General features: G+C 52.9%; 1 protein-coding gene across 2 annotated transcripts; it reads left to right on the top strand.

The window, feature by feature from the left end:
* The first annotated feature begins 232 nt into the window (after positions 1-232).
* Positions 233-10,350, top strand: SYNPO2L (synaptopodin 2 like). Of its 2 annotated transcripts, XM_070432996.1 has the most exons (4): positions 233-448; positions 1,574-1,725; positions 2,160-2,674; positions 6,404-10,350. In XM_070432996.1, exons 1-4 carry the CDS (start codon positions 344-346, stop codon positions 8,584-8,586), a joined length of 2,955 nt encoding a protein of 984 aa, XP_070289097.1. In that variant the 5' UTR covers positions 233-343; the 3' UTR covers positions 8,587-10,350. The 2 variants fall into 2 exon arrangements, with proteins under 2 accessions (XP_070289097.1, XP_070289098.1); XM_070432997.1 differs by lacking the exons at positions 233-448; positions 1,574-1,725; positions 2,160-2,674 and adding an exon at positions 4,406-4,505.
* Positions 10,351-11,276: the final 926 nt, after the last annotated feature.

Raw genomic sequence — 11,276 nt, 5'->3', positions numbered from 1 at the left:
ACTACTAGTCTGAGTGTTGAGTAAAAGGCCCCTGCAGGAGAATGGGGGACAGGGGAGAGCAGAAATGTTTACTATAATTAGTTCTGGGAGTAACAGAGCTGGGGGAGGGAGAGGAGTACAGCCGGCAACTATTTTGAGCACAAGTCCGATTGACAGGACACGTGTGCTGGACTGTACTGATCCCAGGGCCAAGTTGCCTGCCTGTGGTGTGTGGTGTGGGGGGGAAGGCCTGGGGCAGCAGGAGCAGGACAGCCAGACAGACAGGCCGGACGGGGTACCAGCACCCCGATTCCTCTCCCTGGGACACTGTCCACACTCCGAGGGCCATAGGCCAACCTGAGCCATGGGTGCTGAGAAGGAGGTGCTGGTCACACTGTCAGGGGGAGCCCCCTGGGGCTTCCGACTTCAGGGGGGGGCCGAGCAGAGGAAACCCTTACAGGTATCCAAGGTAAGGGAGAGCCCCTACATGGAGGTTTCAGGGAAAGGGGGAACTTGGGAAGGGTCATGTGGTGAAGTGGGGGGCGGTGAAGAAGAGGAGTGGGGTGGGTAGATGGGCAGGGAAGCATGCTGAAGTTTGGTGGGGGAAGTAATGTCTGAACACCGGCTCCTTGTGGGGGTGGGGGCTGTTAGAAAAGGGAATTCCTGGTTTCTGGTAGCGAAGAAAAAGAGCCTCTGACTCAGTGCCCTGCGGCACCATAGCAGCAGAGGCTCGGGCTGGCCACCCAGTCTCCTGGGTCTGTGCCTCTACCCCAAACTCCAGGAATGTAGGGAAGGTTCTAATTTCTCTCTAACTAAACTGATATGTGATGAGCTGAGGCTGTCATGCCAGCCCAGCCTAGCCCTGCCCTGCCCTGCCCTGCCCTGCCCTGCCCTGCCCATGCCTTCAATGCTCCTCTTTTCCTACACCAGATCCTTTCTCACTAAGCAAGACTCTTTTTTTGGTGCTAGCCTGTCAGTTGAAGTTGTTACCCTATTGGTTTCATCGTACAGGCTTAATTTTTTCAACTGTAAAATGTGGGTAACAAGAGTTCCTATTTCATAGAACCACTCTAAGGATTAAATGCAATAATACATGTAGAGTGCTTAGCACCATGCCTAACATTTAGTAAGCACTCAGTAAAAGACAGCCACCATGGCACACCTATACACACACAATCCCAGTCTCCCAGAATCTGCGGGACTCCCTCCAATCTAGAATAATGTTCTAAAACATTAGACTATGTAGATAATAGTGCCTGGGATTCCAAGGCCTGGGAGTGAACTATTAGCTAGTATAGATATTGCCCTTTGAGGAAAATCTTGGAAAGCCATTTCTAGCACCTGTCCTGCCCCCAATCCTCTCATTCGATGATTATCCTACTTCCCCTCATATAATGTATTGCTCCCTCCACTCTGTACCTTCTTCCCTCTAGGAAGGCCCCCTTAACTGCAGTCTCATGCCCCTCTCCACCCTTTCTTACACTGCAAAGTAAAATCCCTTCCACACATGGGTCCTTCCCGTCCTAACTCCGTTCATGCTATTTCCCCTTGGAGCCCTCCCTCCCTTATACTCTCTCCTCCAACACCTTCTCAGATCCGAAGACGGAGCCAGGCTGGCAGAGCAGGACTCCGAGAGAGGGACCAGCTTTTGGCCATCAATGGGGTCTCCTGCACCAGCCTCTCTCATGCCAGTGCCATGAGCCTCATCGATGCCTCAGGGACTCAACTCATCCTCACTGTGCAGAGGTATGGACTCCTCCCAAGGCGACCCACCCTGTCCCCCTGCTCCCTGACTCAGCTCTGTGTCTCACTGGCCTGGCTTCAGCAACTGACAAGTACCTATTTCTGCTCGTGTATCAGTGCTGGAGTATAGATGTTAGTGTAGGCCTCCCAAAGGGCTTGAATAGATCTGTACTTTAGGGATGGAGTGCCGAGTGGCTATCTGAGTGTGTGGGCCTCCTTCGACCCCTTGCCTGTCTCATTATCACATCTCCCTCGAAGCCCATTTCTACTCACAGTCCTCCACGCACATTTGCCTCCCAGTTTGTCTTCAGATCTCCACTCTCCCCAACCCACTGCACCTATATCTCCCTTCTCCCCTTACCTCCTTTTCCCATCCCCTCCAGATCTCTAGCTGGCAGTCATCCAACCCATTTCTCAAGTTCTCTCATCTTTCGCAGGGTAGAGGATGAAGGGCCTTTGCGATCTCCATCCCCTGGTGAGCTTCAGGTGCTGTCACCTTTATCTCCGATGAGTCCTGAGCCCCCTGGTGCTCCAGTTCCCCAGTCTCTTCAGCCTGGGAGCCTCCTCTCACCCCCTGATAGTGAGGCTTACTACGGAGAAACAGACAGTGATGCTGATGGCCCTGCCACCCAGGAGAAGCCCCGCCGACCCCGCCGCCGAGGCCCCACAAGGCCCACCCCTCCGGGAGCCCCACCTGATGAGGTCTACCTGTCTGACAGCCCTGCAGAGCCGGCACCTGCTATCCCTGGCCCTTCCAACCAGGGTGACAGCCGTGTGAGCTCCCCATCTTCGGAGAATGGGGCCACCCTTAAGCCACCCCCAGCCGAGGCCCTGCTGTTGCCCCATGGTACCCTCCGGCCTGGCCCTCATCTCATCCCTATGGTGGGGCCTGTTTCCCACCCGGTGGCAGAAGATCTTACTACCACCTACACCCAGAAGGCCAAGCAAGCCAGTGAGTGCCTGAACCATCTCCCCCTAGCCAGGATCTTTTCATCTGAGCCCTAAATCTACTCCGTCATAACCATACCTTATTCTTCCCTTGGATATAGTCTTGGGGACAAGTGGAGAAGAGTAGGAGAGGGAAATAATCATGATGGTCCCCATTATTTCTGCTGTCGGAACTAGTGCAGGAAAAAGGTACAGGTGGTTCAACCCAACTCAGTAATAGGGTAAGTAGGGAAGTTGGAAAGAGACATGAATCAATGAAGGCTTTGCTTGTTGTCCTTGCTATAATTTTGCTAGGTGCTGGATATAGGGCAGGGAAGTATTTTGTTTTTGTTTTGTTTTTTAAATATATTTTATTGTTTTTTTACAGAGAAGAAGGGAGAGGGATAGAGAGTTAGAAACATCGATGAGTGAGAAACATCTATCAGCTGCCACTGCACACTCCCCACTGGGGATGTGCCCACAACCAAGGTACATGCCCTTGACCGGAATCGAACCTGAGACCCTTCAGTCCGAAGGCTGACGCTCTATTCACTGAGCCAAACCGAGTAGGGCCAGGGAAGTATTTTGAAGCAGGGCATGGCTACAGGGCCTCTTCAGTGTTAACTGCAGGCATAGAATCAGAGCAGCCTTTGACCTTTGTAAATTCAGTTAGCATTCCTGGGGACTGGGAGGCTACGGGATAGTCATGAGTCCCTAGGACAGTGGTTCTCAATCTTCCTAATGCCGCGACCCTTTAATACAGTTCCTCATGTTGTGGTGACCCCCAACCATAAAATTATTTTCGTTGCTACTTCATAACTGTAATTTTGCTACTGTTATGAATCGTAATATAAATATCTGATATGCAGGATGTATTTTCATTGTTACAAATTGAACATAATTAAAGCATAGTGATTAATACAAAAACAATATGTAATTATATAAGTGTTTTCCGAAGGTCTTAGGCGACCCTTGTGAAAGGGTCGTTTGACCCCCAAAGGGGTCGTGACCCACAGGTTGAGAACCACTGCCTTAGGAAGTTGTAGAGGGAGGGATCTTCAGCTCTTTATCTCAGGCAAGAATGTAGGCCTGGGCAGAAAAAAAAAAACCCACCACGAAACACAGTTCCACTTATCTCAAGCTCTCTGCTATTTTTGATGTGAGCTATAGAACACGGTCTAAGAGTGAACTTTCTCCCCATCCTATGCCTACCATGCCTCTCCCCAGCGCCCTTTCTCATCACCTTGGAAATGTCCGGATTATCCCTCTAGTTCTCATCTCCCATCCCTCCCCTCCACCATTCTGATTCCTGATCCATAGAATTTTTGTGCCTCTAAGTCTGTATTAGAAACTAAAGATGTGACAGTTTAGCGTCTGGCATCCCTAAGAATGTCCCATATACCACAAAGAAATTCCAGATGCATGCCCAGGATCCCATGCTTATCCCCAATTCTCATTTTAGCACTCTCTCCCTTCCCATCATGCTGGGTGAGACTGGAGTTAGTGGCTCAGGGCTATTTTTAGTCAAGCAGACCTCATTGTCCAGTGGGGTGAAGTGGGGGGAAGGGTAGGCAGGTGCCCACGTCTATCACACCGGGGCTTGTGGAGCAGGCCAGAGAAGGGAGGGGGACAGGCTCCAAAAATAGCAGAGTGAGCTCATTCAGCTGCCAGCTCTGGGGACAAGACAAAGGGGCTTTAAAAGGCATGGGGGGTGGCTCAAGCTGGTCCAGCTCCAGCCAACACTGCCTTTCTCGGCATGGAGACCTTTGAGCCCATCGGCCAAGAGCCCCTCAGCCAAGCCAGCTCCAACAAAGCTCCAGGCCCAGCTCCTGAGCTCCAGGACCCATTCTATGCAGGTACTACCTTCCCATAGCCAAGGGAGTCCTGGGATCTGGAATGCAGGGGAATGCATCAACAGTTAGGAAGGGAGGTCTTTGGGAAAGGTCTTACTCCCTTATCTATTCCTCCTTTTTGCTTTCTTCTTCCTTCTTTTATAAGGAAAGTTTCATGACCCCTCTCTCAGAATGGACTAATGCTGTGGTCACATGTCAAAGAGGTTTGTGACCACGTGAGCTGTAGAAAACTCAAGGGGAGAATGTGTGTATGAGAGAGAAGGGTGAATAATCCATGAATATATTAAGGTCTGTATGTGGGAGAAAATATGTGTAAGAAAGTGTCTGTATACAGGTGTAGCTAGTGACAAGAAAGCTTTAATAGTAATGGTTACTCACAGTGGAACTTATGGCTGCTGTTAAATGCTAAATTTACCTACATTATCTCACTTAATCCTCATAGCAACCCTATGAGGTAGCTATTATCATTCTCATTTACAGATGAGGAAACTGAACTTCAATGAAGTGAAGTAACTCTCCCCAGAACCAAAAACCTAAACTGAACTCTGACTCCAATATCTATCTCTTGTTCACAGTTCTATTCTGTGGTATAAATGTGGGGATGGGCACAATGAGAGCTCTACTTAGAAGGGAGCTTGGTATCTTGAGTAGAAAGTAGATGGAATTTCAAGAATTTTTTTAGGAGGAACTGGGGATCATGGATCAGAAAGCCCAAGGCAGGGTCCCAGCAGCAGGGCAGCCTCTCCCACTTCCTGGCCCCACCTCCCAGGCCCCACATGGCATGGGAAGCCCTGCCCTGCCTCCCCTTAGTATATAATCCTTTTGTGCCAGCCTGGTAGTGGCTGCCTGAGCTCTCTACCTAGAAGGCTGGCCCCTAAGGAAGATTACTCCACTCGCAACCTCAGCTGGGAGGAAAGGTGAACAGATTTACTCAGTGACTTTGAGGCATAAAGATTTGGAGGATTGCCTCGGAGAGCAGCACTCTGGCTTTCCCTGCATCTCGGATCTGACACTATTCCTGGCTGTGAGTAGCGGGATGTGAGGCAAAGAAGAGTGCCTGGCAGTTGGAAAGCCAATGTCTGCTCTAAAACTTTGTTCAAACTTTTAGGAAAAGGACCTTTGCAGGGGGAACTCCGGGAAGAAGGGCCATCTGGAGTGTGCATGTGTGTGAATATATTTAAGTGACTCTATGTGTTTTTGTTTAAATACCTGTGTGAACTAGGGTGTATATAACCTCGGGTATGTGTAAATGAGAGAGAAAGGTACATGAGAAAATGTGCCCACAGCTGGCTTTTACTAGCCCCATATGCTTGTTGAAATGATGGGTAGTGGGTTATTCCTATGAATGTATATGATGTGGACGGCATGGTGGGGGTGGAATTGTGAATGAAGATCCTTGTTGCTAAGGGTCCTTTGTGGCCTTATCATAGGGGTGGGTGAGTAAGTCCCAAACTTTCTGAGATCTCTGAAATGTGATCTCTGTGGTGGGAGAAAGGTGTCCCTTCTCATCTTTTGTCTCCCTGGGACCTGCCTCATCTTTCTGCCTGGGAAGTGACCCCCCGCCCCCCCCAACCCACCCCTGCGTTGTCAGCCAGAAATGGAGGGAGGCAGGGAGGAATGTGAGTGGGGTGGGCAAGAGCACATCTCTGGGAAGATAGCAGAGTAGAGGGAGGCGAGGATGGGAGAGCTGTGGTCAGAGTGGTGTCTGGACAGCCAGCTAGACTCTGCCTTCCTTCCAACTGTCCTTGGTTTCACCTTTCACCCGCCAATCGGCCCCCAAGTCAGAGGACCTTGAGAAGGCGGGAGGTGGGAGGGCCGAGGCGGCCGGCTGGGGAGGGGGTGGAAGCCTGGGGAAATGGACTCCAGGAGGCTCACGAGCTTTTCCCCTCCGGCCTCCTCAGAACTGCAGCGGGCAGAGAGCCTCCAGGAGAAGAGCGTGAAGGAGGCCAAGACCAAATGCCGGACGATTGCGTCCCTGCTGACGGCAGCCCCCAACCCCCACTCCAAGGGGGTGCTTATGTTTAAGAAAAGACGGCAGAGAGCCAAGAAATACACCCTGGTGAGCTTCGGGTCTGCAGCTGGGACAGGCGCCGAGGAGGAGGAAGACGGGGTCCCTCCGACGAGCGAATCGGAGCTGGACGAGGAGGCCTTCTCCGACGCCCGCAGCCTCACCAACCAGTCCGACTGGGACAGCCCCTACCTGGACATGGAGCTGGCCAGGCCGGGCTCAGGCGCAGCCGAGGGCCCCGGCCCGGGCCCGGGAGGGCAGCTGAGTGAGGCCTCGGGGAGAGGGGTCCAGCTCTTCGAGCAGCAGCGCCAGCGCGCAGCCTCCAGCCCTCAGGAGCCGGCGGGGGACGGGCCCGCCGCCGGGGACGGGCCGGGAGCCGCGCTCCCCGGGCGCGCCCTGCAGTCACCGCCTCGGGCCCAGAGTGCTCCCCCCGAGGCGGCCGGGCTCCCCGCGTCGCCAGGCCCTTTGGGGGGCCCCGGACCCTTCCTCCCAGGCGGTGGAGCCCCTACCCCAACTCCCAGCATCTTTAACCGGTCAGCCCGGCCCTTTACCCCGGGCTTTCAGGGGCAGCGGCCAGGTACCACCTCGGTCATTTTCCGGCCCGTGGCCCCCAAGAGGGCGAGCGAAAGCCTGGGCGGCCTCAGCCCGGCTCCACCGCCTTTCCTGGCCTCCCCCCCGGGGCCCGCCCCTCTGCCCAGCTCCACCCCCGGGGTGCCCAGCCACCTGGCAGCCTCCAGTCCCCCCGGCGCCCCGCGCTCTTCGGGCCCCGTGACGGCCACCAGCTCCCTGTATATCCCAGCCCCGCATCGTCCTGTGACGCCAGGCGGGGCCCCCGAGCCCCCCGCTCCCTCCAGCACAGCTGCCATGACCTCCACCGCTTCCATCTTCCTGTCGGCGCCTCTGCGACCCGCTGCGCGCCCAGAGGCGCCCGCCCCGGGCCCCGCCGCCCCCGATCCCCCCAGCGCGCGGGAGCAGCGCATCTCCGTGCCAGCCGCTCGCACGGGCATCCTCCAGGAGGCCCGGCGTCGGGGGACTCGGAAGCAGATGTTCCGGCAGGGGAACGAGGAGACGAAGAACTCGCCCAACCCCGAGCTGCTGTCGCTGGTGCAGAACCTGGATGAGAAACCCCGGGCCGGGGGTGCGGAGTCTGGCCCGGAGGAGGATGCGCTGAGCCTGGGGGCTGAAGCCTGCAACTTCATGCAGCCACCAGGGGGCAGGAGTTACAAGACCCTGCCTCACGTGACACCCAAAACCCCGCCCCCCATGGCTCCTAAGACCCCGCCCCCTATGGCTCCTAAGACTCCACCCCCAGTGGCTCCCAAGCCCTCATCTCGAGGGTTCCCCGAAGGGCTAGTAAATGGGGCGGCCCCTGCCGCTGGAACCCCTGAGCCACCCAGGCTTCAGGGCCGGGGTGGGGAGCTGTTTGCCAAGCGGCAAAGCCGAGCGGACAGGTTCGTGGTAGAGGCCGCACCTAGTCCTAGCCTCGGCCCTCGGCCCCGAAGCCCTTCTCCTACTCCCTCGCTGCCCCCTTCCTGGAAATACTCACCCAATATCCGAGCCCCGCCTCCTATTGCTTACAACCCACTGCTCTCACCCTATTTCCCCCAGGCTGCCCGAACGCTCCCTAATAAGGCCCAATCCCAGGGGCCGCGGGCAACCCCCAAGCAGGGCATCAAGGCTCTGGATTTCATGCGGCACCAGCCCTACCAACTGAAAACTGCCATGTTCTGTTTTGATGAGGCTCCCCAGACTCCTGGTCCCACCTCCTCAGGGCCCCCCAAAACGCCCCGAATCCAGGAGATCCGCCGATTTTCCACTCCAGTACCCCAACCCACTGCAGAACCCCTGGCTCCCACTGTGCTTGCCCCCAGAGCAGCCACTACATTGGACGAGCCCATCTGGAGGGCAGAGCTGGCCTCAGTCCCTGTCCTCAGCCCAGCCCCTCCTCCAGAGTCTCCCAGGGGTCTTGGGACCTCACCCAGCTCCTGTGGCTTCCAGGTAGCCAGGCCCCGGTTTTCAGCCACCAAAACGGGATTGCAGGCTCAGGTGTGGAGGCCTGGTGCAGGCCACCACTGAGCAGGGCACAGCTCCCAGGACCAAGGAGAACTAGTTGCTTCTCCAGTGCCTAAAGTTGCTTCTCCTACCCAATCCACCCCCTCTCTCGGGCATTTGGAGGGTAAGTTCCCTCCTGCCAGAGGTAGTTTTGGAGTTGGTATCCCATCCCTGTTCCTCCTGGCTCCCAACCTCCCTGCTGCTTTCCAACCTAATACTTCTGCTTTGGTATCTGTGCTTCTCTGTCTCTGTAGTTTCTTGCCTGGATCTTTGTCTTTATCTCTAGGTCTCTCCACCCATGTTCCCTCGCTGGTCTGTATTTCTCTACTTGGTTCTTTTCTCTGTGAACTTCATAACATTCAATGAGAAGTATACAGAGAAGCTACCACTGAGCACTCAACAAGAATCTCACCACCAAGCAGGCAGCAATGAAACTGAATTGATCCTTGTTTGCTCTAAGTTACTCTCTACTGCTCACCTTTTCCAAACTTGGCTGGCATATACCTCGGCATGTACGTATGCGTATGTATGTGTGTATGCATGCGCAAGTGTACAGATGTGCTCTTCTGTCTGAGGCAAGAGTAAGAGGACAGATCTAAATAAAGACCTAATGTGGGTCTCACCCTTGCACTGATGAAAGAAGGGTGAGGTGACCCCACATGGATAATCTAGGGGAGAAAGAGGTTCACTACAGTTGAAGACTAGCATCTGTAACTGGTATACAGCATCTTGTGAAACGTATGGAGTATGGGGAGACGTGAAGGACCAAGGCAGTTTGTATGGGCTGCATTATACCAGTTAGATCAGGAATCGAACTAAAAATTCTATTCCTCAGGATTTCAGACAGTTAGCAACTTGACAGGCCCATGCTGGGCAACAAGCACCCAGGAAGTGAACAAAAAGAAAAATTTCCTCTGAGAATGAACAAATCATTGGCTTCACGTCCTCTAAGCCTCGGACAGACAGAAAGAAGAGAGCCATGGTGTGGAAAATGAGGCAGAACCAGGAGCAGAGCAGAAATTAATGAAATCGATTGAGCCACAAAGAGGAGCATGGTGAGAGAGTGAGAATGCAGTGCTGGCAGAGAGTAAAGTTAGGTAACAAGAAACCAACTGTGGGCAAGAGGAGGATTTGGGGGGAATTGTGATGGAGAAGAATGAATTTGTTAGAGTGAAGTGGATGATGGTGGGGGGATGTCAGAGTATATACATTGAGTGTTGAAAAAACAGTTGGTATCTGTGCTACCTCCTTTGAGTCTGTCCCTCTGTCTTCTTTTTTTTTAAATTTAAAAGTATATTTTTTATTGATTTTTTACAGAGAGGAAGGGAGAGGGATAGAGAATTAGAAATATCAATGAGAGAGAAACATCGATCAGCTGCCTTCTGCACACTCCCTACAGGGGATGTGCCCGCAACCGAGGTACATGCCCTTGACAGAAATCGAACCTGGGACCCTTCAGTTCGCAGGCCGGCGCTCTCTCTATTGAGCCAAACTGGTTAGGGCTGTCCCTCTGTCTTCTGCAGCTTGTCCTGACTACCTGGGAAAGGGCGAGGAAACACCTAGAGCCAACCCTCTTTTCAGTCCTACCCTACCCCTCAGACCGTAGCTCTTGTTCCTTTCCAGCTCCAGGTCCTGATCTCTGATCCTAGAGGAGTGGAGACTCCCCTTTCACCATGACTACCAAGGGTCACGTTTGCTGCTTGAACTGGAAATTGATCATTTCTTTTGCATATTGGGTGTGAGTCACAGTACTTTTGTTTGTGCACAAGAATAAACTTATACCCCATACCTTCTGTTGCTGTCATCTCTTCTAGGTTTATACCCAAATCCTGATTTCCCCTTGATCTTAACTCATTCAATGATCCTGACCTCCCGATTCCTGGTCTCTTTCTCCATTGCTGCCTTCCTAAGTTTCACCCTTTTGCCCTTTACCCCTGGTCTCTGGATCTTCTCTACCAATTCTGTTCCATTTCTATTTAGTCACTTCTATCACGTCCCTTGGTTCCCTTTCCCCACATTTCCCATACAGACTGTCCCTCTTTCAATCTCTTGCTCCATACTTCCCAAGCTAGGCCTCAGTTTATAGAACTAAGAGAAGTTGGAAAGGCCTTTTGCCATCAACATTTCCTAGCTCCCTGGAGGAAGCAACCATATTTCCATGGAAAAACAAAATGGCTGTAGGTCAGTGGTTCTCAACCTTCCTCATGCCGCGACCCTTTAATACAGTTCCTCATGTTGTGGTGGCCCCCAATTTCATTGTTACAAATTGGACATAATTAAAGCATAGTGATTAATCACAAAAACAATATGTAATTATATATGTGTTTTCCGATGGTCTTAGGCGACCCCTGTGAAAGGGTCGTTCGACCCCCAAAGGGGTCACGACCCACAGGTTGAGAACCGCTGCTGTAGGTGAAGGTGGGGTGGGAGAGGGAAGAACAGTAGAGGGTGGGCTGATAGTGTGGATTGAGACTAATAAAGAAGAGAAGGCACAAGAGGCAAACTAGAATGAAAGACTTTGGAAAAGAAAAGTGCCATTGCTCCAATTTTACCAGCAGGGGGCATATTTGCACCAATAACCAGGTCGAGGACCCAGATGCTCCTAAGTACAGTCTCAGAATTCCAAAGGAATGGCCCAAACAGCATAGGCTAAATATTCTATCTTTATCACCTGGTAGTTAATTTAGGCGCTCAATGACAGGAGACCAAAATTT

The sequence above is a fragment of the Myotis yumanensis genome, unplaced genomic scaffold (genome assembly GCF_028538775.1).
Source record: "Myotis yumanensis isolate MYYU_CA2020_CCGP unplaced genomic scaffold, mMyoYum1.0.hap1 SCAF_13, whole genome shotgun sequence".
NCBI classification, from domain to species: domain Eukaryota; kingdom Metazoa; phylum Chordata; class Mammalia; order Chiroptera; family Vespertilionidae; genus Myotis; species Myotis yumanensis.
Note: the sequence above shows the minus strand (reverse complement) of the source record. Positions and strands in the feature narration are given on the sequence as shown.